The 27,230-nt window shown below is 43.9% G+C and overlaps 1 protein-coding gene across 1 annotated transcript; it reads right to left on the bottom strand.

Annotated features, from left to right (window-relative positions):
• Window positions 1–1,348: 1,348 nt before the first annotated feature.
• Window positions 1,349–27,199, bottom strand: LOC138816819 (signal-regulatory protein beta-1-like). The gene is made up of 5 exons (XM_070006919.1): window positions 27,049–27,199; window positions 18,468–18,824; window positions 8,732–9,091; window positions 5,312–5,418; window positions 1,349–4,703 (listed from the first exon to the last, which is right to left on the bottom strand). The coding sequence occupies exons 1-5, from the start codon at window positions 27,122–27,124 to the stop codon at window positions 4,623–4,625; spliced, it is 981 nt and encodes a 326-aa protein (XP_069863020.1). The 5' UTR covers window positions 27,125–27,199; the 3' UTR covers window positions 1,349–4,622.
• Between the last annotated feature and the right edge of the window lie 31 nt (window positions 27,200–27,230).

Below are 27,230 nucleotides of genomic sequence, written 5' to 3'. Positions count from 1 at the left end.
CCTCAGGCATGCAAGGCAAGTGCTCTACCACTGAGCCACCTTCCCAGCCCCAGCTTCTCAGTTTTAATGACTCCAACTTTGTTACTGGGACCTTGTTGCCTTAGCATAATAAATATCATCTGGTCTGGGCTTTTATTATGATGGTCTTCAACATCAAAACAGCCTAGTTGGTAATCATCCTTTCTGTGTGCATTTAGTGGGTGGGTTTGGGCAATTGCACTTAGCACTTGGATAAGGCTTAGTGTTGAACACCTGGTTTCCCTCTGGCTACTGTGTGCTCCAGGAGTACAGTGTCACCGTGGCTCCATATGACTTCTTCTAAGAGCTTGCCCTCCTCTCTGAGCACTCTAACACAGTATTGGAAGTACTTGACAAAGCAATAAGATAGGAAAAAAAGACAAGAAAAGGCACAGAAAGAGGGGCTGGGAAGGTGGCTAAGTGGTAGAGAGCTTGCCTTGCATGCCTGAGGCCCTGGGTTCGATTCCTCAGCACCACATAAGCAGAAAAAAAGCTGGAAGTGGCGTTGTGGCTCAAGTGGGTAGAGTGCTGGCCTTGAGTTGAAGAGCTGAGGGACAGCGCCCAGGCCCAGAGTTCAGGCCCCAAGACTGGACCCCCCAAAAAAATAAAATTAAATTAATCCAAGTTCTGTAGAGAAACACAATGAATAGGATGGATAGATGAATATGTAGGTAGGTAAACAGGTAGATAGATAGATAGATAGATAGATAGATAGATAGATAGATAGATAGACAGACAGACAGACAGATATTATAAATGATAGGTATGACTGGATTCATGGGACTTACTCAAACAACTACAGAGAATGAAGAATCCCATGCTGTGCCATAAGCAAGTTAGACACATGGGGAATCTGGTAGCATAACTCTCATTCTGAGGTTGAAGTTCTGAGAACCTGGTGGGGGAGAGGATGAGGTGCTGGGGCAAGTCTCAAACCCAGAGGGCGGCAGAACCAAGGATTCTAATGTCCAAACACAGGAGAATATGGCATCCCAGCATCAGAAGAGAGAGCAAGATTGCCTTTCCTCTGCATTTTTGTTCTTCAGTTCTCAGCCAACTGAAGGTCACCTATCTATACTGGATTATGGAGATTTTCCTGAATGAGTTCACTGATTCTAGTGCCAACTTTTTTTTAATCATATACATATATATACATATATGTATATACTGTGTGTGTGTGTGTGTGTAAAAATACCGTACAGAGGGGTTACAATTACATGGGCAAGATAATGAGTACATTTCTTATCAAGCATTGTTGCCTCCTCCTTTGTTTCCCCTTCCCATCCCTTCCCCTCACCCCCCCATCCCTCCACCCCCCACCTCCCGCCAAAGTTGTAAAGTTCGTTTTTCCACATAACGTCTTGTACATATCATTGTTGCAATGGGTCCACCTGTATTCCTAGTTAAGCAATTTGTTTTTTATCTTCCCCTCCACAAATTATACCAACATCAAATACAATGAAAGCAGGGGTTATACCGTGAGGGGAAGGACATACAAAGCAACAAAGAAATCCTCTTATAAATATGTTAGAAACAATCATAAGAAAGTAAAACCATTTGAATCCTTATCTTGTGGTTCGTTTTGCCTAACATCAACTTATCTGACAGTTTCTGTTTGTCTCAGATATATACTAGTTATTGCAAATAAGGGAAACCATGGGACCTATATTAATTTTTGGGCCTGGCTTATTTCACTTAATATAATTGTTTTCAAGTCTTTCCATTTCCTAACAAATGGGGCAATGTCATTCTTTCTGATAGAGGCATAGAATTCCATTGTGTATATATACCACATTTTCTTGATCCATTCATCTGCTGAGGGGGCATCTGGGTTGGTTCCATATCTTAGCTATGGTAAATAATGCTGCAATAAACACAGTTGTGCTGGTAGCTTTAGTATGGTCTTGTTTGTGATCATTCAGGTAAATGCCCAAAAGTGGGATTGCTGGGTCATAAAGGAGCTCTATGTGGAGTCTTTTGAGGAACCTCCATACTACTTTCCAAAGTGGGTGAACAAGAATACACTCCCACCAACAATGCAGTAGGATTCCCTTCTGTCCACATCCCCTCCAGCATCTGTTGTTATTAGAATTCTTGATTATAGCCATTCTAACCGGGGTGAGGTGGTATCTCAATGTTGTTTTGATTTGTATTTCTTTTATGGCTAGTGAGTTGAGCATTTCTTCATGTGTGTATTGGCCATCCTTCTTTCCTCTTCAGAGAAGTTTTTTTAAGTCTTTAGCCCACTTACTTATTGGGCAGTTGTTTCTTTGAGGATTTGTTGTTGGGGGATTTAATTTTTTGAGTTCCAGGTATATTTTAGATATGAGACCCTTATCTGTTGTATGCTAGTGAACATCTCCTCCCAATCCCTGGGCTTTCTATTGATTTTGCTAGCTATGTCCTTTACCATGCAGAAGCTCTAACTTTATGCAATCCCATTTGTCCAACCTTTCTTTGATTTGTTGTGTTTCAGGGTCTCTATTAAGAAAATTTCGGCCTGTGCCAAGGAGACCTAGGGTTTCTCCTATTCCGTCTTGTAATGTTTTCAGAGTGTCTGCTTTGACTCCAAGGTCTTTGATCCATTTGGAGTTGGTTCTGGTACAGGCTGAAATATAAGGATCTAGTTTTAGTTTTCTACAAGTAGTTAACTAATTTTGCCAGCACCATTTACTAAAGAGGCTGTCTTTCTTCCATTCTATTTTTTTAGCTCCCTTATTGAAGATTAGATGGCTATAGGTCTGTGGGTTCACTTCTGGGATTTCAATTCTATTCCATTGGTCCTCAGGTCTGTTCTGGTGCTAGTACCAAGCTGTTTTAATTACTATGGCTTTTTAGTAGATTTTGAAATTTAGTATTGATATTCCTCCAGCACTATTCTTTCTGTTAAGGATCATTTTTGCTATTTGGGGTCTTTTATTGTTCCATATGAATTTTTGGATTGCCTCTTCTATTTCCTTGAAGAATGAGGTTAGAATATTGATAGGTATCGCATTGAATTTGTAGATAGCCTTGGGAAGAATTGCCATTTTCACGATGTTGATCCTTCCAATTAGTGCCAACTTTTGAAGGAAAAATAAGCAGAATAAAAGCTAAGAAATTGCAGAACCGAAGCCAGGTACAGAAGGCTCCTGCCTGTAATCTTAGCTACTGAGAAGCCTGGGGGCTGAGAATTATAGTTTAAAGGTAACTGGAGTAGACAAATCTGAGACACTGTTGTCAACCAGAAAACTAGCTAGACTTGGAGGTGTGGCTCAAATGGTTAAGCGCCAGCCTTGATCAAAAGAAGCCGTGAGAGATGAGGATGTGAGTTCAAACCCCAGTGCCAGCAAAAAAAATAAAGGCAACACAATGCCAACAAAACCAGAACCAGCATAAACCTTCTTCCTTCCTTCAACCCTGGAATGGGCTCTACCCAATCACCAAGCTTATTTCTAGAGACTCTCATACTCAGCTGCTAAGCCTTCAACAACCAAGCATTCCTATTAATCACTTTTCCTATCCATGGTGTCTTTGGGACAAATGTCTCCTGTTCTGGTTCCCACTAAGTTTCGAGCCAGCAGTTAGAACAAGGGAAGAAAGGAAAGCAGAGGCTACACCTGCTGTTAGGTAATGTACAAAGATAACTCTCTTTTCTCCCTTTGATGTCACCCCCCCTACTGAACATCCCATTGTTCTGGAAAGCTACATTCTTCCAAGAGACACATAGTCAGTCTCTACATCATCCCACACTGCTTTCATGTGTCTCTGTAGAGGGTGGGTAATGAATTAATGTGCAAGAGGCCCAGTTTTTGAACCAGATACAACCCGGGTTAAAATCCTGTCATCAGGCACCAGTCCTTTACACCTGTAATCTCAGCTACTCTGGAGGCTGAGATCTGAAGATCATGGTTTGAAAGTCTATGAGAGTCTTAACTCTTGTGAACTACCAAAATGCCAGAAGTGGCAGGAACAGAGCTGTGGTTCAAGAAGTAGAGTACTAGAGTACCAACAAATACAAAAAAGCAAAATTTTTAATCTACCTGTTGCTATTTGAGTCATTTGAGTTCATGATGTGGACATATATTCTTCAGCCTTCTTGACATCTTTATTTGTGTAAATCAACTATTCAGATATGAATCTGACGTCTGCTCTTATGGAGCTACAATCTCCTACCTTATTCCTGTTGAGGGTGTGGTCTTGTCATCTCCTGGGGTTGGTTAAACTCAGAAAAAAATCACACTCATCCTTTCATGTCTATCTGCTACCCAGCTATATTATATTTACCTCCTCAATTTCTCCACCACAGATCCAAAGACACCTTATCTTACATGAGCATTGCCCTAGGTACACAATCATGCTTCCATAACTGATGGGTCATGTGGTGAGGGTCATCCAGAAGTGATGGGTGGGATCCTCTTAATGTGTTCAGGCTGGGCTCATCTTTCACATCCTGAAGCAATGTTCTGAGTCAGTCCTCAAGCTGGTTTTATAGCTTCAGTTCAGGAGCAGGAATGCAGTCTAAATTGTGGGGGTTATGGGTGGGCATCAAGTCTCCATACAGATGAGAAACAGAAATCTGGGGGCATCTGGAGCAGAGTCCTTGAAAAGTTCTGGTCTGCTTTTTACCCCAGGTTGGATGTTTTCAAGTGTGAAGATGTCAGTGACCGAGAGTCCTGTTTGGCAGAGTTGGAGGAAGGAGAGCGCTGTGGAGGAGATGTCACATTGAGTCCTCGCCTCATTCATGAAGTATCTCCTGAGTGCTCTTATGTTCCTGGTGCTGCTCACTCCTGGGCCCCTGTCCAGAGAGGACAGGAGCCCCTGGGACAGCACTGTGCCCTTCCCTCAGCTTCCTGTTTGCATGCTCACTCTTTTCCATTGTGTTGGGTCAAATGGCTCTCTTTTATCCATTCAGCCAGAGAAGGGCCAGCCCTTAATCTGCACACCTGAAACTTTTCACATTGTTCCAAGTTGCATTCTCCTTGTCCCAGGGAGTCCCAGCCTTGAAGGAATCTAGTGATGGCCTCCAAGGGGACTATGGAGTGCTTTGTCCCTCTTCCCACTCTTTGTTCCATCTCCTCCATGCAGCCCCTGAGACCCTGTGGACACCCTTTCCAAACCCTTGACCTCACCCCTCCTGCAAGCACTCACACTCGCTCTGGGAACTGGGCACCTCTCACAAGGCTCCATGAGACTTCTGAGCTGGGGAGGGGTCTCTGTCCCCTCTAGACTCCAATGACTCTGACACTGTGTGACAGTGAACTGGTTGCCAGCTGACCCTTCCTTTGCCTGCCCTCCCTCCCTTTCAACTTACCATCTGTTTCCTGTGGATGTAGATGGCAGAGACTCCAACTGCCAGCAACACCTTGGAGCTGAGGAGCAGAACTATCAGGAGCACAGCAAGATTAAAATACATCGTACCTGAAAAATCAAGACACAGGAAGAGCCATTAGAGAGCCCCCCGGAGTTATTTCTCCCCAGAGCCAGCACTTGCCCCATCCACAGTGACCTGGGCCTACCACACTCTGAAGACTTTGAACCTGGGCCCTGTCCTGGCTACCCTGGTTCAAGCTGGAGGAAAAAGGAAGAGGAAAGTCTAAAGTCCACTCTCAAAATCTCCTACCTCACAATACTACAAACTGAAGAGCAAAATCAACAGAAAGGGAATAATTTTTTAGAAGTAGCTGAAAGTAGAAAACAGAGAAACTGTGGCCAAGATTACTGAAACATGAAGTTGGGTCATTGAAAAGTCGTAAAATTGAGATCTTCTAGTAAGACTGATGATGCCCAGGAGAAATGGACACATTATCTCATCAGGATGGAACCAGGGGACCCATGGCTGATCCTAGATAAATCACAGGGATGGTAAGGGTATGTAGTGAGGAATTCTGCATGCAGAAAATTGACCCTGAAGAGGAAACAGTTCATCAAAAACACCACTCCCTACAATTGGTTCAACCTAATGTAGTTAATGGGAATGGTTCTGTTAATGTCCAAGAAATCCAATTTAAAAGGTGGGAGGATTGATTTTGTTCCATTTTCAGAGGTTTCAGGTCATGTTTCCGGGCTCTGTTGACTCTTGACACCTGGGTAGAGAGCATCCTGGCCTTGGAATCCATGTGATATGGGTTACTCAGGATGTGTCATGGGGTTTATTAAGGGAAACAGAGAAAGAGAGAGAGAAAAAAATGTTTCGGACAAGACGGAGCTTCCTAAACCATGCTCCAGTGACCTAATCCCTCCAATTTGGGCCCCTTTTCCTAAAGTTTCCAGAACCTCCTCAAATGGCATCAGTGGCTAGGGACCATGCATTTGACATAAGAGGGAGTACTATGTGGCCCAGAATATTAAGGGATGCTGAATTCATCATTTTAACAATTTTGATTTTTTTTTTGGTGGTTTGAGGGCTTGAACTCAGGGCCTTGGCATTGCTCAGGGACAATGCCTGCCTCTGTTGCTCAAGACTAATGTGTTCTACCCCTTTGAGCTATAGTACCACTTCTGGTTTTTGAGTGTTTAATTGGAGATAAGAGTCTCCCCAGGCCCAAAGTACAAGCCCCATGACCAACCAAAAAAAAAAAAAAAAGAAAAAAGTCTCAAGGGCTCCTGGGCTGGCTTTGAATGATGATCCTCCAACCTCAGCCTCCTGATTAGCTTTGATTACAGGCATGAATGATGGGCTCCTGGTTTTCAAAGATTTTTTAATACCCAGATACTTTCACAGGAAAATGTTACCATTTAAAGATGAATTAACCCTGGTGCCTGTAATCCTAGCTACTCAGGAGGTTGACCTCATAGGAACACGGTTTGAGACCAGCCTTGGCAAGGAAAGTTGTGAGATTCATATCTCCAGCTAACCATCAAAAAGCCAGAAGTGGAACTGTAGCTCAAGTGGTAGAGTGCTCACCTTGAGCATAAAAGCTCAGAGACAGTATCAAGGACTTGAATTCAATCCCAGGAAGGGCATGCACATGCGCACACACACACACACACACACACGAATTAAAACAAAAATTGTTTTGAAAAATATGTACTGTTATTTACTTGTTTATTTAGTTTGTTAGTTTAATCTCCATACTAGGGCTTAAATTCAGGGTCTGGACACTATCCCTTAGTCTTCTTGCCCAAGGCTAGTACTCTACTAATCGAGTCACAGCTTCATTTCTAGTTTTTTGCTGATTAATTGAAAACAAGCATCTCACAGACATTTCAGCCCAGAGTGTCTGCAAACCACAATCCTTTGATCTCAGCCTCCTAGGACACAGGATTACAAATGTGAGCTACCAGTACCTAGTACTCTCTTTTAGATGTGGAAGAATGATTTTAAATCTTATTAACTATGAGAGTGATATTCTTTTTGTAGGACAATGTCTTTAATCACTTGGTCACCCAACTCTGGACTCTGTTTGCATTGGATGTCCAGCCAGGCCTGAACTCTTAGTGGATGTGATTATGCATCTTCTGTTCATTTCTCTAGCAATGAAATTGTTCTTTGCTTCTTATCTTTACTTTTCCCACAATCATACCACTGACCCAGCATTGACCCAGAAGATTAGTCTCACAACACTCATTGTGCTGGGAGGATCCTGGTCTTTTCAAAAAGAGGAAAAGCGCTCCTGTATTCCATGGCAGGGAAATAACACAGAGTGGTTCTAGGAAGGATTGTAGCCAGCCACTGGGGCAGTGAGCACTGGAGGGGAGCATTTCATTCATCAGCACACATCGGCTTTACAGGCTGCTGGTGGCCAGGTCCTCAAGAACCTCAGATGTCCCTTGATAAGCTCATGTAATCCCCTGTTCTAAGGGCAAGGGGTCATCAACAGCACCCCAACTGTTCCCCAGTCCTAGTTTCCTTGTCTGTGAAACCTTTAACTCATAAGGTGTTTAAAGGTGGCAGAAGCTCAAACAGAAACGTTTCTTTCCATGTTGTGGATATATAGTGAGGGTCCTGGTGGATTTGGGTCCATTATCACAAATCAGGAGACACTGAGGCTCTGTTCTTGTGACCACTTCTGGTCATACGGAAGCCTGGCTCCTACCGACACTCAGCAGGGAATCTGAGTCCCTCAGGTGTCTCCTCAGTACAGCTTGTGAAAAAGACAGGAAATCATGACTTGTCCCTCTTCGTCCTGGTGCTGCAGCTTGTCCTCAGAGAAGAGGAGGGACAGGAGGGATGAAGTAAAGCTTGGAGGGAGTAAAGCTTCAGCCTGGGATGCTCCCTGCTCCCCATGGCTTTCAGAGCAAAGTCAGTCCTCAGTGCTGTGGTGTGAAAAGAGAGCCCGGCCGTCAAGGAGAAGTGCTCCCTGAAGACAGCAGGCCTTGCCTGACCTGTGAAGGGAAAGTCAATCACACTGTCTGGCCTTTCTTCATTGGAGCCAAGGGGCTTGGCTGTGGCCCAGGAAGACCAGGGGGTGAAGGTCCCAACTGGACAGCCATGGAACAGGGAGACCAGGGGCTAGATGTCCCCACTGGTCAGCTGTGGAGCAGGGAGACCAGGGATGTTCTCACTGGCCAGCAATGGTCTAGGAAGACCAGAGGATGAATGTCTCCACTGGCCAGCTGTGGAACCTTGCAGCAGGTCCTGTGCAGACCTGGGCTTCCCTGGCCCACAGAAGGTGATCAGAGCATAAACATGAGCACCACCCCTGCTTCTAGGCTGTTGCTGACAGAACGGAGGGCATTATTCTGGTTATATTGTCACACTCTAGGGGACAAAGGCAGCCGCACTACTTACCACTCACAGACAGCTCAGTGCCTGGTCCAGATTTAAACTCCTTGTCCCCCTCAGTGGCTGTCTTCTCAAACTTCACACAGTAATAGGTGCCCACGTCTGCTGTGGTGACGTTCCTGATGCGGATGGAAAAGTCCATGTTGTCTCTCTGTGTGGGATCTGAAACTGGTGTGATGCGTGTATGGTAGGGCTCTTGGAACTGGAAGATCAACTCTCTGCTTTGTCCTTTCCCCCTGAACCACTGGATGGGTCCCACAGGGCGCAGGGAGGTCACAGTGCAGGGCAGTGTGACCATCTCTCCAGCGGTGACAGACACTAATCTGTATGGCTGTATCACCTGCAGCTCCCCATCTACAGCTGCTCCTGGGGGAAACACAGCAGTTATTCCTCCTGACAGGACCCTGTGAGGTTCCTCAAAGTTTAATCAACCCTGACTCTCACTAACCAAGTATATAACATGAGCAGAGCACACTGCCTGTGTGATCAGGATGAAATCTCATATGGGCTAGTAATAGAAAGGAGAAACTGAGGTACAGAGAAGAAAATATAATGGGAGAGCTCAGTTTTGAGTCCCCTGCAATACTCATGGTTTCTGTCCACATGGTGTCTTGTACTTCCTGGTCCATGATAGTGGGTGGGTCATGTGAAGAATAAGCATGAAGAAATGAGCATGGGTAGCAGCACAGAGAACGGGTCTGAGAACAAGAGACTCGGGGTCAGCTTCTCTCCTCCCCAGAGTGCCACAGGTACCAGGATGGCTTTTTCCCATCAGGCTGGAGCGACAGTGGTGCTCAGAACTCCCAGGATAAAGTCATGCCAAACTTGATCAAATATAACCCCACAGACCCAAGATGTAGAATGAGCTCCATCTAGTTCAACTCAGTAATCTGGGAAAACTGAATGTCTACGATCAACAGAATGAATTCACAGCTTTACTTTGTACTACATGCAAAAAATAGCTCAAAATGAATCAAAGACCTGAATGACAACACTAAAAATAAAATAAAAAACTTCACACTCTGAGAAAAGAAAATATAAGTAAACTCAAAACATAAGTACACTCTTTATGACATCAGATTCAGCAATTACTTCTTTCATATGACAACAAAGTCACAAACTTACCACCAGAGGAAAGAATAGAAAAGGAGCAAATATTTGCAAAGCATCTATGTCATAGGTGACTGCAATCAAGGAAACATAAAGAGACAGAGACCAGTGGCAAGGCACTGTGATGACCCAGAGAGTTTCAATGGTGCCACCAGTCAGCCCACAACCAATGGGGCAGAGTTACAAGACTCTGCGGCTCCCCAGGCCTCTGGACCTGGTCTGCAAGCTGCAGTATTCTGACACAGAGATTTGCCACTGGGCTGCTGGTCAGTCCATAGCCCATCCCAGGATCAGTAAGTACCCTCTTACTGAGACCCCTCCTCTCTGCCCACAGGAGACCACTACTGGTGGTCACCCACAGAAGCTTGGCCCAGATGACTTCCTCCTGCCCAAGAAGGGGCACTACAGTGGAAGAGGATGAAGGGGCCAGAGCCCTGCCTCGCTCCTCCCACTCCACCTACTAGCTTCCAGCAGAAAGCCATCACAATTATGGTGGGTGGGACCGAGGTCCCTGCATCCTCCACAACCCTAGCAGCAGGGAAACCTGGCCTGTTTGAAAACAACATAGACAAAATTCCATGCACCAATGGGCGGCTGCCCCTTCTGAAGCCTCACGCCCATCTGGCCCATCCCAGTGGCCTGAAGCTACTCTCCCCAGCCTCCAAGCAAACAGGCTCATTTGAGCAGCTGCTGGCGGATCACTCCCCTGGACTCTTGCACACACACACACACACACACACACACACTTACCCCTGGAACCTTGCACATACACACACACTGCCCTGGACCCTTGCACACACAAACTCACACACACATGCAGAAGCCACCAGGCAACAGCCACCTGAGAGGGAGAACCAAACGAGGGCCAAAGTGCAAACAAACTTCCTTTCTGCTTCCGAAGCATGCACTCATCCCAAGACCTGACCCTGATCTTCCCAGGCCTGCTGCATATGGGACTGAGAGCTTTTCAGCTACCCTTGGGCCAAGCACCCACATAGGTGCTTGCTGACCCAGGGACCCAGTGCGGTCTACTCCATCCAGTATGAGCTAGCCTGGGCCAAGCAAGGGCAGTCATCTGTTGGGTGCAAACAAAGCCAAGCTCTGGCCACAGTCCTGACAATCTCTGAACCCAAATGCATAAATCACAATAAAAGATTACAAGATTCATGAACAATAAAGACAATAAGCCAAATTCAAAAGCCAACAACAATTCAGTGAAGGACCGCAGTAAGATTGAAGAAGAGATGGAGGACAAAAGAACCATTAAAGAAATGATGGCAGAAATGGCCAATGAAATAAAGGGAGATGCAAAAACAATTTCAAGAGTACAGAGAAAAAATGACAAATAAATCCAGAACTCCCAAAAAGAAATGGGACAAAATAGACACACTATACACCTCATTAAGATAAAATTAACACTATGAGAATTGGTCTCAGAAGCATAAAAGGTTCAATTTCCACAATGCAAACCACATAGGTAACAGAATAAGTGAAATGGAAAATAGACAATGAAGAGTTGAGGATAAAACAGTGGAGCCAGAACAGAAAGCCAAAGGTATGGGAAAAACACTCAGAACTACCAAAAAGAAATCCAAGGGGCTGGGAAGGAGGCTCAGTGGTAGAGCGCTTGCCTTGCATGCCTGAGACCCTGGGTTAGATTCCTCAGCACCACATAAGAAAAAAGCCGGAAGTGGCGCTGTGGCTCAAGTGGTAGAGCGCTAGCCTTGAGCTGAAGAGCTAAGGGACAGCGCCCAGGCCCAGAGTTCAGGCCCCACGACCGGACCCCCCCCCCCCAAAAAAAAAAAAAAAGAAATCCAAGAATTTACAGACTCAGCTAAGAGATCAAATTAATGCATAATTGGGATCGGCAAGGGGAAAGAATTTAATAGTAAAGGCATCGAAAATCTATTCAGTAAAATAATAATGGAGAACTTTCCCAATCTTAAGAGATAAAATCTCACCTATCTAACAGAAGCATATAGAATTCCTAGTAGACAGGATTAAAAAAAAAAAACCAACCACTTCTTGAGCTGGGAAGGTGGCTGTGGTAGAGAGCTTGCCTTGCATACATGAGGCCCTGGGTTCGATTCCTCAGCACCACATAAGCAGAAAAAAAAGCCAGAAGTGGCTCTGTTGCTCAAGTTGTAGAGCACTAGCCTTGAGGTGAAACGCTGAGGGACAGTGCTCAGGCCCAGAGTTCAGGCCCCACGACCGGATCCCTCCCCCTCAAAAAAAGAAACACTTCTTGATACATCATAGTGAAAATATTAGATTTGTAATAGCAAGAAATTGCTTTTAAATGCTGAAAAATCAAAGAAGGAGCTATATTATAATGGAATGAAAATCAGAATCACTACAGACCTCTGTACACAAATCAATGCAAGAAAATCCTGTAATGCTATAACCCAAACCCTGAAGACCAACAACTGCCAATCCAAACTGGTATATCCAGTGAAGGTATCATTTACATTTGATGGTGAAACCAAAATCTTCCATTAGAAACAAAAATTAAAGGAATTCATGAAAACTAAACCAGCATTACAAAGAATACTAAAGGGAGGAATACAATCTGAAGAAAACCATCAAAATCAGGGAAACACATCAGACAAAAGTTACTAGAAGACCAATTTAGTAAGCACAGGAAGAGGAAAGAAACAAAATACAGGAAATCAAGAAAATATCAGGAAACAACACATCTCCCTATGCTAACCCTAAACATTAACGGATTCAATTCTCCAATCTAAAGAAAAAGGACAGCAGATTGGTTCCAAATAAATATCCATCCATTTGAGACCCATCTCACAAAGATAAAAACCAATTCTGAGCCGGGCGTTGGTGGTTCACGCCTGGAATCCTAGCTACTCAGGAAGCTGAGATCTGAGGATCATGGTTCAAAGCCAGCCAGGGCAGGAAAGTCCATGAGACTCTTATCTTCAGTAAGCCACTCAGAAAACCGGAAGTAGCTCTGTGGTTCAAGTGGTAGAGCGCTCGCCTTGAGCTGAAGAGCTGAGGGACAGCACCCAGGTCCAGAGTTCAAGCCCCATGACCAAAAGTACAAAAAACAAAAAACAAATTCTGAGTGAAGGGGTAGAAAAAGGTCTTCCATGCAAATGCTACCTGCAAGAAGGCAGGAGTAGCCATATTGATATCTAATAAAATAGACTTTTCATTAAAATCAGTATAGAGACAGAGAACATCATTACATATTAGTAAAAGGAATGATCCAGGAAGAGGAAATCACAGTGGTCAATATCTATGCACCAAACAATGGCTCACCTAAATACATTAAACAAATACAGAACAAGATAGACCCAAAGACAATAGTGAGAGATTTTAATACCTCACCAAACAAACCCTAAGCCAAGAAGCCTCTGAACTAAATAACACCATAACCCAAATGGACTTAATAGGCTTCTACAGAGTATTCTCACCCAACAATACCCAATACATATTCTTCTCAGCAGCCATGGAACATTCTCCAAAATAGATCATATCATAGTACACATAAAGAACCGAAGCAAATACAAGAGGATTGATATAAGTCCTTGCATCCTCTCTGACCACAGTGGAATCAAATTAGTTCTTAACAACAAAATAGACTGCAGAAATCACCCGCACATGGTGGCTAAATAACACACAAAAGAAATTAAGAAAGAAATTAGAAAGTTCTTACAATTTAATGAAAACAAAAACACATTGTAATGGAACCTCTGGAGTATAGCAAAAGCAGTACTGAGGGGAAAGTTCATAGCCCTAAGTGCACACATAAAGAAAACAGAAACATCTCAAATAAATAACTTCGTGATGCAATTAAAACTGCTAGAAAAACAAAAAAATCAAATTTAAAACTAGTAGATGGAAAGAGATAGCAAAGATTAGGGCAGAAATCAATGAAACAGAAACTAAAAAACTATACATAGAATTAATGAAACAAATAGCTGGTTCTTTAAAATAATTAATAAAATGTAGAATTTGGCAATCATTGATGGTAACATGAAGTGGTGTAATAAAGAAACTCCAATAACAAAAAAATTAATAAAATTGGCAGACCACTTGCAGGATTAATGAAAAAGAGAAGAGAGGAAATTCAAATCAACGAGATCAGAGATGCCACAGGAAATATTACAACATCCAAGAAATCCAAATGATTCAAAACCTATACTCACTAAAGAAGGAAAACCTAGCAGACATGGATGAATTTTTAGAAACAAAGAAGTTGTCTAAACTGAACCAAAAAGATAAAAACCAGCTAAACAAACCAATAACATACAACCAGATAGAGGAAATAATCAGAAGTCTTTCTTTTTTCTTTTTTTTTTTTGTCGGTCGTGGGGCTTAAACTCTGGGCCTGGGCACTGTCCCTCAGCTCTTCAGCTCAAGGCGAGCACTCTACCACTTAAGCTACAGCACCACTTCCGGTTTTCTGGTGGTTTATTGGAGATAGGAGTCTCACGGTCTTTCCTGCCCGGGCTGGCTTTGAACCGAGATCCTCTGATCTCAGCCTCCTGAGTAGCTAGGATTACAGGCGTGAGCCACCGGCGCCCGGCTCAGAAGTCTTTTAGTAAGGAAAAGCCCAGGCCCAGATGGACTTGCTGCTGAATTCTATTAGACTTTTAAAGATGAGCTAATACCAACACTCTTCAAGCTTTTCCATGAAATAGAAGCAGAGGAAACAAACCCAAACTCATTTTATGAAGCCAATATTACACTAACCCCCAAACCAGGTAAGGATCCAACAAAAAAAAAAAAGAGAACTACAGACCAATTTGTCTGATGAACACAGATGGAAAGCTCTTCAATAAAATATTTCCCAACAGAACCCAGAAACAAATCTTAAAAATCATACATTATGAAGTGGTGCTGTGGTTCAAGTGGTAAAGCACTTGTCTTGAGCTGAAGAGCTGAGGGACAGTGTCCAGGCCAAGTTCAAGCCCACAAGCAAAAAAAAAATCATACATTATCACCAAGTAGGCTGAGGGGGTGGGGATGGGAGGGCAATGATGGTAAGGGGAAACAGAGGAGGAGGCATCAATGCTTGATAAGAAATGTACTCATTACCTTGTTCATGTAATTACAGCCCCTCTGTATGGTATTTTCATAATAAAAAACTTATTAATAAAAAAATGACCAAGTAGGCTTCATCCCACAGATGCAAGGCTTGTTTAACATATGCAAATCAATAAATGTAATTCACCATATCAACACAGCCAAAGACAAGAACCACATAATCATCTCAATAGGTGCCAAAAAAACCCTTCAACAAAATACAATACCCATTCACAGAGAAACTAGGAATATAAGGAACATTCCTTAAAACAATAAAGGCTATATATGACAGACAGTCAACATCATACGAAATGGGGAAAAACTAAAGCTATTTCCCTAAAGCCAGGAACAAGACAAGGATGCCCACTCTCTTCTCTCCTCTTCAATATAGTTCTGGAACTCTTCGCCAGAACAATAAGGCAAGAAAAAGACATAAAAGGGATCCGCATACAGAAAGAAAAAATTAAAATATCCTTACTTGCAGATGGCATGATCTTATACCTAAAGGAACCAAAAAGCTTCACCCCCAAACTCATTAACCACTTTGGAAAAATAGCAGGATACAAAATTAATCCACAAAAAGCAGTAGTCTTTCTGTTTGCCAACAATGTACAAGCAGAAAGAGAAATCATAAAAAAAAATCCCATTTGCAATGGTCTCAAAAAACATAACCTAACCAAAGATGTAAAAGATCTTTATAGCAAAAACTATAAAAATCTAAAGAAAGAAATCAAAGAGGACATCAGGAAATGGAAAGACCTTCCATGTTCATGGATAGGTAGAATCAATATTGTGAAAATGGCAATGCTGCCAAAAATGATCAACAAATTCAATGCAATCCCCATCAAAATTGCAATGACATTCTTTACCAAGACAGAGAAAACCATCCAAAAATACATATGGAACAACAAAAGACCTAGAATAGCTAAAGCAATTCTAGGCAAAGAAAAAAAAGTAATGGGGCAATATCACAATACCAGATTTCAAGCTCCACTATAGAGCCATAATAACAAAAACACCTTGGTATTGGCATAAAAATAGATCCAAAGATCAATGGAACAGATTAGAAGACCCAGAAATAACAGTGGGATTACCTTTACATACATCAGGTAATAAGTTCATTTCCTTTTGCCTAGTGTCATCTGTTCCCTCATTCTCTTCCATTCTCATCTTCATCCACGAGTGGCATAGTTCACTTTCATCAATATCTCATGCAGCCAATGTGTTTCACTGCTGCACTTTTCACCTCTTTTCTCAGATTTGGTGTCCTCCCCCGGCCCTCCCACAGATGTGCATGTGAATACACAAAAAGGTAAAGAATACAGAGTCATCAGAGACAAAAAAAATTAAGAAAAAGGTCCTTTGTTTCCATATCTTTGAAGTTCGTTGCAGTATGTATATTATTTTAAAATATGGTGTTGTAACAGAGTTTGAAATCTGGTATTCAGGCTAGAAGAAAGAAACTTAGAAATCTAGGAGGCTGTGGGTGTAGCCAATGGTAAATTATGGTTTAACATGAGTGAGGCCCTAGATTCAATGTCCAGCTGAGAAGCTAAGAGAGAGAAGGAATGAGAAAGAGAGAGGATAGAGAGAAAGAAGGAGAAAAAGAAGGCAGGAATGGAGGAAAAAAGTAGGAAAGAAAGGGAGGATAAAAGAAAGAAAAGAAAGGAGACATGATGAAAGGGAGTGAGGGAGGCATAGAAGGACGAAGGAAGGAAGGAAATGACAAGAGGAATAAACATGCAATATGGGCCTGAGTTCCAATTTCAGTGTATCCACTGACACAACGTAGGTGACATTAGAAAATTTACACTCTCTGCCTCAGTTTCCCAATCTGGAAATTGGATAATATCACAGGAATGAGTTGAGGAGAGTGATCCTGAGCCCCAAGAAGCTCATGAAGATCAGAGTACTGGCCTTTCCCAGGGGCTCATCTCATGAAGTTTTTTCTTTGTTTTAAATTTAGTTATTATTATACAGATGATGTCCAGAGGGGTTACAGTTATATAAGTCACATGAAGAGTATTTTTTTTTGGACAATGTCACCCTTTCCCTTCCTCTCTTCCAGTTTTTCCCAACTAACCCCACCCAAAGGTTGTATAGTTGATTGTCAACATAGTGTCTAGTGAGTATCACTGTTTCATTTGCTCACCCTTTGTCCCACCATTTCTGCACCTCACTTACCCTCCAAAAATCTACAAGTAAACACAATGCATAGTAAAAAGAAAAAATATACTGGGATATGAAAAATTATACTATCCTACATATATACTCTCTACTCTATAAGCCAAAGAAGGATATTTAAGGAGAAGATCACTTAGGTGCAATAGCTATGTGCATCTGACCACATAAAACAATATTTATCGGGCTGGGAAGGGGGCTCAGTGGTAGAGCACTTGCCTTGCATGCCTGAGGCCCTGGGTTTCATTCCTCAACACCACATAAGCAGAAAAAGCTGGGAGTGGTGCTGTGGCTCAAATGCTAGGGAGCTAGTCTTGAGCTAAAGAGCTGAGAGACAGCACCCAGGCCAAGTGTTCAGGCCCCATAACCACAAAATAATGATAATAATAATTTTTAAAAGCATTATTTATTGACATGAACTGCAAGAATTGGAAACAAGAATTTTTTTTCTCTTTCTTTCTGTTTTTGTTTTCATTTGTCTGGTTGGTTGACTTGCCATGTGTTGAGACTTGCTCCTCTGAGATGATGTCTAGCATGGGCTGTGAATAAGGCATGGGCTCTGATTCTAGTTCTGGTCCTGACCATGTCTGGGATTTGGCTCTCACCTGTGAAAAGGGGTTAGGATGGGTGGTGGATGGTCCTACGTGTGCAGAGAATCATGGGGTCAGGTAGAAAGAAAACCCTGGACCAGACAAGAAACCCTCACTGCTCCCTCACCTGAGTCTCCATGTGACCCACAGGAGAACTGAGCCTGGGTGAATGACTCAGCTCTGCCAAGAGCTTCAGCACCTGAGAGAGCAAGTGCCTAATCCAGGGTGAGGACACAGAGCCAGGGCAGAGGCTCAACCTCACAGCCCCTCCCACCAGGGCAGGCATTCAGCAGAGAACCTAACCCTCAGGAGTCTCTTCAGTGCTGCCACTGAAGAAGACATCAGAAAATCAGGCCGTGCCCCTCACCTCCCTGGCCACAGTGGTCCTCATGGGACAGACCAGAGTGACCAGGCACAGCTTGACTGCTCCCTGCTTCTCCATGCATTTCAGAACAGAGCCTGGCACACAGTAAGTCCTCAGGGCTGTGGCATGAAAAGAGACCTGGGCCACCAAGCAGAATGCTCTCTGGAACCAGCGAGCCAATCTGACCTGTCTCATCTTCCTTCTTTGGATCCAAGGGGCTTGGCTGTGCAGCAGGAAGACCAGAGAAGAGAGGTCCCCACTGGCCAGCTGCGGAACACTGCAGCAGGTCCTGTGCAGACCTCTGCTTCACTGGCCCACAGAGGGAAGACCAGCGCATGAACACCACTGCCCAGCACCACCCCTGCTTCTAGGCTGTGACTCACAGAACTGAGGGCGTCATTCTGCACATACTGTCACACTCTAGGGACAAAGGAAGCCGCACTGTACTCACCACTCACAGACAGCTCAGTGCCTGGTCCAGACTTAAACTCCTTGTCCCCCTCAGTGGCTGTCTTCCGGAACCTCACGCAGTAGTAGGTGCCCGCATCTGCTGGGGTGACGTTCCTGATGAGGATGGAAAAATCCATGTTGTCTCTCTGTGTGGGATCTGAAACTGGTGTGATGCGTGGGTTGTGGGGTTCTTTGAAATGGAAGATTGACTCCTGTCTTGGTCCTTTCCCCCTGAACCACTGGATGGGCCCCACAGGGAGCAGGGAGGTGACAGTGCAGCGCAGCATGGCCGTCTCTCCAGCGGCCACAGACACCGCCCTGTCAGCCTGGATCACCTGCAGCTCATCTGCAGCAGTTCCTGGAGGAAACACAGAAGTTATTCATCCTAATGGGACTCTGTGAAGTTCCTCAAAATTTAATCAACTCTGATTCTCACTGACTGAGTGTACAACATGAGTTTGTCACACTGCCTATGTGGCCAGGGTGAACTTTCACAGGAGCTTGTAATACAAAGCAGAAACTGAGGCACAGAGAGGGCTATACACATGGGAGAGCTCAGCTTTGAGTCCCTGAGTCCTCTGTAGGACTCATGGTTTCTGTTCCCATGGAACGTTGTACTTCCTGTCCATGATAGTGGGTGGGTCCTGTGACTCCTGGGGGCCATGAAGAAATGAGCATGGGTGACAGCCCAGAGAATGGTCTGGGAGCAGGAGACTCAGGGTCAGCTTCCTCCTCCCCAGAGCACCACAGTCTGGAGTGACAGTGGTGGTCAGAACTCCCAATGAAATATCACGCCAAATGTGATCAAACATAACCCCACAGACCCAAGAAGTAGAACGAACTCCATATAGTTCAATTCCATCATCTGGAAAAAGTAAATGTCTACAAGCAAGAGCATGAATTGGAGCCTTATCTTGTATTCAATGCAACAATTAGTTGAAAATGAATCAAAGTCCTAAATGTAACCTCTAAAACTAAAAAATGCCCCTAACTCTGAAAAAAGATAACTTAAGTAAACACAAAATGCAAGTAAATTCTTTATCGTATCAGATTTGGTAACTATTTCTTTCACATCAGAAAAAAGTGATAAACATTAATAAATTCATATGTTGTGCTTAAAAGCAGATGAGAGAATAGAAAAGGAGGAAATATTTGCCAAATATCTATGTCAACGGTGACTGTTACCAAGAATATATAAAGAATTCCTACAACTGAATGACAAAATAACTCACACTTCACTTCTAAAAGAACAAAGCACAGGAGCATATGTTTCTCTATAGAGCAGTCAATGAACACATGGAAAGAGGCTAGACAAATCTACTTGCTGGGACAGTTCATGACAATAAGAAGCCATTCCCATCTCTTAGAATCACTATTACCAAGACAAAGGCAAAGGTCTGGTTCCATCTCACACAGACAAATTCACAAAGACAGAATGTGCAGAGGCTAGCAGGCCTGAGGGGAAGTTGATACATGTGTGTAGAGAACTCAGTTTGGATATTGTTTCAGAAATGGGAAATGGGTGTGATGGTTATACAATACAGTGAGTGTGGTCGATGTCATTGACTTGAAATCCTGACATGGCAACTTTTGTGTACAGTGTAGTTTTAAAACATTTAATATCAGTACACATTAATTGTACAAAAGGGGCTTCATCATAACATGTCCATACATGCGTACAACACACCCAACCAAACCCTGGAGTTTCTTCCACCTCTATGAGTGTTCCTCTTCAACATGTACACAAATAATCTGAGCTCTTTCTCCTTGCTCTACTTGCTGTTGTCCTTTGCAAAACCACCATTTGTGTGTGGATATAGGCACTGGCTGTCTACTCTCCTTCTGCATGTTCTGGTGACTTCTGTCTGTCCTGTGATGGTCTGTGTTCAATCAAGCACTAGAATAATCCTTTAAAAACTCATCTCAAGCCGAGCAGAGGTGACTCAAACCTGTGATTCTAGCTATTCAGTAGGCTGAGATCTGAAGATCATAGAACAAAGGCAGCTAAGGAAGGAAAGCCCATGATACCTTATATCGAATGAGCTATAACAAATGCTTGAGACAAATCAACCTATCAAGTAAAAAAGAGTTGTCATGGCTTATGGCTTCAGAGTTCAAGATAGTTTCCATTCAGGATCAGTTGACCCTGTTGCTTTGGGGCATATGGGGTGTCAGAATCTCATAGTCAGGAGGATGTGAGGGTCCAAAGCCTGATCATTTCAAGAATGGAACTTGGGACAGAAAGGGAAGAGATCAGGGTCCCTCCTCCTCCTTCAAGGATGTGTCCCCACCATGATCTGAGGACTCCCACTGGCTTCAACTCTTAAAGGTCCATAGCCTTCCAGTGGGGCCACTCAGGAGACCAAGCCTTTAACACACGGCAGATGAGAGGAGATTTCAGATCCAAAGTATAGCAGAGGTAGATACTGCAGGCAGGCGCCTCTGTATCTTTACCTCCTCCTTCCTACTCACCTCTACCTTGGTAGATGAACACTAGTACACACACACACACACAGAGTCACAAATATCTGTAATAGGTGATCTGCTATGCTACTATGTAAGGCTTTATCAAGAGTTCAATGAACTATATTTTGAAAGTCAAAATATTTGACATGTAGAAAAAACATCCATCACTGTGACCCATGAGAACAGCACTGGGTTTTAACTTTGGTCCTGTCTGAGTTGTGCGACTGTCAGTGATCACACTGGGGTTTGCCTCCCTGCCTTCCTCCCTGCGATTCACCTCCACTGAAAGGCAGAGTGATATAACATGGCTAGAAGAAAGAAATCTGGAATCTAGGAGGGTGTGGGTGTAGCTAGTGGTAGGGTATGAGTTAACATGAGTGAAGTCCTTTGTTCAATGTGCAGCTGAGAAGCTGAGGGGGAAGGGGAGGAAGGGAGAGAAATAAGATCAAAAAGAGGGATGAAGAGAAGAAAAAAGATGGAAGATAGGGAGGAAGGAAGATAAAAAGAAAGGAGTGATGATAAAATTGTAGGAAGAGGGGCTGGGAAGATGGCTCAGTGGTAGAGCGCTTGCCTTGCATGCCTGAGGCCCTGGGTTCGATTCCTCAGCACCACATAAGCAAAAAGAAAAAAGCCAGAAGTGGCGCTGTGGCTCAAGTGGTAGAGCGCTAGCCTTGAGCTGAAGAGCTGAGGGACAGCGCCCAGGCCCAGAGTTCATGCCCCACGACCGGACCCCCAAAAAATTGTAGGAAGAACAGATGGTGGGGTAAAGGAAAGAAGGAAGAAGGAAGGAAAGATAATGGAAGGAAATGACAAGAGAAATAAACCTGTGTAATATGGGCGTGAATTTTAATCTCAGTGTCTCCACTGACCAAGGCAGTTGGCAAAGGACAATTTCCACTCTCTGCCTCAGTTTCCCCATGAGGAAATAATAAGAGTAGCTATCACAGGAATGAGTTGAGGAGAGTGATCCTGAGCCCCAGGAAGCTCATGAAGATCACAGTGCTGGCCCTTTCTCAGTGACCATCTCATGAAGCTTTTGTTTCTTTTTTAAAAAATAAGTTTTTTATTGTGAAAATACTGTACAGAGGGGTTACAGTTACTTGAGCAAGGTAATGAGTACATTTCTTATCAAGCATTGTTGCCTCCTCCTTTGTTTTTTTCCCCTACCATCCCTTTTTATTCTTTTAAATTTATTTATATTTAGTATAAAGATGATGTCCAGAGGGGTTAATAAGTCACATGAAGAGTATATTTCTTTTTGGACAATGTCACCCCTTCCCTACTTCTCTTCTAGTTTTTCCCTCCCATCCCCACCCAAAAGTTGTATAGTTGATTTCCAACATAGTGTCTAGTGAGTATCACTGTTTCATTTGCTCACCCTTTGTCCCACCATTTCTGTGCCTCACTTACCCTCCAAAAATCTACAAGTAAAAGAAAAAATAAGCTGGGCCATGATCAATTATTCAAGTCTCTAGACATTTATGCAGGGTGAGGCTAGGGTCATACAGGTGCAAAGCTATGTTGTATATCAAATAATATTTGTCTACATGAACTCCTGGAAATGGAAACACGAGGACTTTTTCTCTTTGTTGCTGTGTTGTTTTACTTCCTTTGTTTTCTTGGTTGATTCAGCACCTGCTGGGCCTTGCTCCTCTGAGGAGATGGTTTCTAGCATCTGCTGTGAAGATGACTTGGATCTGATCCTAGTTCCTGGTCCTGACCATTTCTGGGATTTGGCGCTCTCCTGTGAAAAGGGGGTTAAGGTTGGTGGTGGATGGTCCTATGTGTGCTGAGAATCACAGGGTCTGGAGGTAAGAAGTCCCTAGGCCTGACAGAAAAATTCAATTCTGCTGCCTCACCTGAGTCTCCATGTCATCCACAAGAGAACTGAGCCTGGGTGGATGACAAAGCTCTGCTCAGAGCCTCAGCACCTGTGAGAGCAAGTACCTAATGCAGGATGCGGACACAGAGCTAGGGTAGAGGCCCAACCTCCCAGCCCTTTCCACCTGAGGGCTGGCACTGAGCAGGGAACCTGAGCCCTCAGGAGTCTCCTCAGTGCTGCTTGTGAAGAAGACATCAGGAAATCATGGAGGTGAGGATGAGCCTAGGCCCAGCTTGGAGGGAGCAGAACCTCTGCCTGGGCCACTTGCTGCTTCCCATGAATTTCTTGTATAGCCTGGCACACAGTGAGTCCTTAGAGCTGTGGCCTGAAAGAGGCCTTGGCCACCAAGCAGAAGTGCTTCCTGGAGGCAGCAGGCCTCATCTGACCTATGATGGGCAAGTCACTCACACTGTCTCATCTTTCTCCATTGGAGCTGGTACTCAGATGCTAAAGCCTTGAGCACAAAAGTTCAGGAACAACTCACAGGTCCTGAGTTCAAGCCTAGGACCAGTACAAAGAAAAAACAACAACAAAAAACCAAAATCCAAACCAGTACTTCATCTCAGTTTATACAATTTCATGTTCCAGACCACGTGAAGTGTGAAAGCCAAAATGATTCTCTGGCATTACATGCCTGTGCCCCATCAGGAAGCCCCTCCCCCAGGCAGCCAGAACCTTTACTGGGCACCTGCTCTAAATTTCACTCAGATTTTCCCCTCAGTGATGACCACCCAAATACTTCTGGTTTTGTGCATTTCTCATGTGGATTCTCTGAGCCCTTTACCCAGCTGTGAATTCTTCTTTACCACACTTATCCTTATTTTGTGGTGGTGGTGGTAATGTGTACTGATTCCTGTCATTTGCCCTAGTAGAGTCTAGTACAATGACTCTGCCTCTTTTACTCACCAATGCATCCATGTTCCTATAAGAATTACCAGCATGTAGTAGATATCTAGTATTCATGTGTGTCGTGTATAGATTGCTCACTGTGAGATCTCCATGGGCCACTGGAGATATTTCTGTGGAAATGACCCAGTAACAAAGTGACTTTCCTATGTAAATAGTTTGGCCAAAACCAATGGTTATTTGCATATCCGGAAGCAGAAGGGACCTGCTAAGAACACCACAAACTCACTTCCCCCTCCACATAATTGACAGAGACTGTTGAAAGATCATGTGTCATATCTGGGCACATTGTCTAACAAACTAATGCTTAAAACCATGAAAGATCATGTGTCATATCTGGGCACACTGTCTAACAAACTAATGCTTAAAACCATTCCCACTGGGTGTGGTTGTACAGGCCTGTAATCCCAGCTGCTGGAGATGCAGAGGGAGGATTTCAGTCCAAGGCTAACCAGGGAGAAAGTATAGGATGCCACTGGAAAAACAAACTTTAGAACAAAGTCCTAAGGACATGGCTCAAATGATAGCATACTTGCCTCAAAAGGATGAAGCCCTGAGTTCAGTATCAAAAGGAAAAAAATGTCAATAAACACTCATGAGGATCTCAGATTAGGATAGTTCATCGAGTGGCCTTGGAGCATTTTGGGTTCCTGTCTCCTTTTTGGTGAAGTAGAGTGACAGGGACATATTAACCACATGAGGTAGAGAGTCATACACCATTTCTGACAGTGTCTGACACGTAGAGAGGGGAGTTATCACTCCAGATTGCCCACAAAAAGTTTTCAGTTATCTTAGATGATATAGATGGGTATGTGTAAATAGACACACATATAGATAACAAACATGGATGTATTATAGATTGTGTTAGCCAACTTTCCATTCGTGTGACTGTAAATGCCTGAGACAAATCAACCTGTCAAGTAAAAGGGGTTGCCTTGGCTTACAGCTTCAGAGGATTCAGTGAAGGTTAAGATGTCCCTGTTGCTCCGTGGCCTATGGGGAGTCAGCACCTCATGGTGAGGAGGATGAGGGGATCCAAAGCCTGTTCACCTCAATGCTGGAACATGAGATAGAAAGGGAAGAGACCAGGGTCCCTCCTCCTCCTTCAACAATGTGTCCCCACCATGATCTGAGAACTCCCACTGGCTTCAACTCTTAAAGGTCCACAAACTTCCAGTGGGACCATTCTGGAGACCAAGCTTTTAACACACAGGAGCTGAGAGATTTCAGATCCAAAGGACAGCATAGACGTAGGTACTGCAGGCAGGTGTCTCAGTGTCTTTCATCTGCTCATTTCCGCCTTACCTCTACCCTGGTAAAAGACTAACACTAGTACACACACACACACACACACACACACACACACACACACACACACACACACACACACACACACACACACAAGTCATAAATGTAGCAGGGTAATCTGCCGTGCTAGTATATAAGGTTTTTTGGAGGGCTAATGAAGCTACATATTGAAAGTTGAATAAAATACCTGGCAGGTAAAGAACACATCACACATTACATGGGAACAACACTGGGTTTTAACTTTGTTTTTTTTCTGAGTTGTGCAACAGGCAGTGGTCACAGTGCAGGTTGCTTTCCTACCTTCCTTCCTGCAATTAGCCTGCACTGAAAGGCTGAGTAACGTAACACGGCAAGAAGAAAGAAATCTGGATATCTAGGGGGTTGTGGGTATCACCAGTGGTAAGGTATGGCTTAACATGAATGGGGCCATTTTGCTCAATATCCAGCTGAAAGAGAGAGAGAGAGAGAGAGAGAGAGAGAGAGAGAGAGAGAGACAGACAGACAGACAGACAGACAGACAGACAGACAGACAGACAGACAGACAGACAGACAGACAGACAGACAGAGACAGAGAGAGGGGTATTGAGACAAAGACAGAAACAGAGGCAGAGGCATGAACAGAGATAGAAAGACAGAGAAAGAATGAGGAAAAAGGAGAAAAAATGAAGGACAAAGGAAAGAAGGAAGGATAAAAAGAGGAAGGAAAGAAGGAAGGAAGGGACAAAAGAAATAAACCTATGCTTATAAAACTGCGTTTCAATCTCAGCATCTCCACTGACCAGGGGAGGTGACAGTGGACAAGTTCCACTCTCTGCTTCAGTTTCCCCATCTGCTATTGGGATACTAGGAGGATCTATCACAGGAATGAGGCAGGCTTTCAGCAAATGAATAAAACAAAGTTCTGACAGCCCTGCCTGCCCCTCAGATGGGCTCAGCCAGTCGCCTCTCATTGCTCATTTGGGTGCATTATGTATGTAGTAGAAATACTTGTAAAAGTTGGCCCCCAGCCCTTTAGGAACTGTGGGGTCATATTACCACAGGCCAAACCTGTGGAGCCAGAAAGCCTGTTATGCCCAGGACTTGGTCCTTGGGGTCAGCTTTATGGAAAAAAGGGGGACAAAGGCAAAACAGGTTGTTGGGGAGCTGTGAGCAGGGCAGGGTGTCCTGGCCTGTGATAAGACAGGCCTCCATCTTGCTGTCCTAAAAGAGGGAAAACAAAGTTCCCATGAGAAAAGCGAGATGAGCAGGGCTGTCTGTGGAGACCTGTTACCTGCTGACTTGTGAGTCCTGTGAGCTCCCTTACTTCAATGAGACTTTATTTGGAGACAAGGTCTGAGCTGTTACTCAGATGCTAATTTAACTAACCTAATTTAAATTAGGTTGTGGGGGGAGGGCCATCCAAAAGGACTGGTGCTGTTAGAAGAAGACACACAGAAACACACAGAAGACAGACCACGTGCAAAGACAGGAGAAGATGCCCAGGGCAAGGCAAGACGAGAAGCTTACCCTGCCAACACATTGATCTTGGACCACCAGCCAAGGAACTACATATCTATTTCTTTTCTCACTGAGCACAGTGGGCATTGTTATAGTCAGGCCTGACAAATGAGTTCATGTCTTCAGAGGATGAGCAGAAAATTCTAGCCTTAGAGCTAGACAGACTCAAGCAGCTGTCCCTAAGCTTTCTCTGTGGCCTTGGGCAGGTTGCTTCATCGAGAGATGAGGAATGGTAAATATAATAATAATAAGTATTATTATATATTATGTATAATATAATAATCCCATTGAAAAGAGGTTATCATCTAAAATATTACACAGGCATGACTATGGTTAGAAGCTCTCTGACTGGATGCCTCTGGTCACCTGCTGTAGGTGATGACTCTACAAACAGTGCTCAAGTGTCTAGTCTATAGGCTCTCAGTGCCCTGTCTTTGTCTCCTGTGGCTGTGCCTGGGTTTATCTGGAAGTCCACAGGCAGGGCTGGATTAGGAACTGGGAACATGCTCAGGGCCATGCTCACCTGTGAATCCCAGTAGGAGGATCAGTAGTAGGCCAGGAGGAGGAGACTGGGGCCAGGAATCAGGAATGAGCATCATGGAGACCTCAGCAGTCTGCTGTGTCCTGCTGTCAGTGTTGGGGAGAATCCAGACTCTGCTGTGTGCAAAGATGAGGCACCCTGCCTCTCTCCATGAAAGAGGAAGT

The sequence above is a fragment of the Dipodomys merriami genome, unplaced genomic scaffold, assembly GCF_024711535.1.
Source record: "Dipodomys merriami isolate MVZ:Mamm:240054 unplaced genomic scaffold, mDipMer1.0.p SCAF_7, whole genome shotgun sequence".
NCBI classification, from domain to species: Eukaryota; Metazoa; Chordata; class Mammalia; order Rodentia; family Heteromyidae; genus Dipodomys; species Dipodomys merriami.
The sequence above is the reverse complement of the archived record's forward strand: the minus strand, read 5'-3'. Positions and strand labels throughout refer to the sequence as shown.

Excerpts from the sequence above, each read along its gene's own strand:
- LOC138816819 (XM_070006919.1), bottom strand. The coding sequence starts at position 27,124 with ATGATGCTCATTCCTGATTCCTGGCCCCAGTCTCCTCCTCCTGGCCTA. Across the intron at positions 18,825-27,048 it reads CCTCCTACTGGGATTCACAG|GAACTGCTGCAGATGAGCTG; the intron begins GTGAGCATGGCC and ends TGTTTCCTCCAG. Across the intron at positions 9,092-18,467 it reads CACTGAGCTGTCTGTGAGTG|GAGCAGCTGTAGATGGGGAG; the intron begins GTGAGTACAGTG and ends TGTTTCCCCCAG.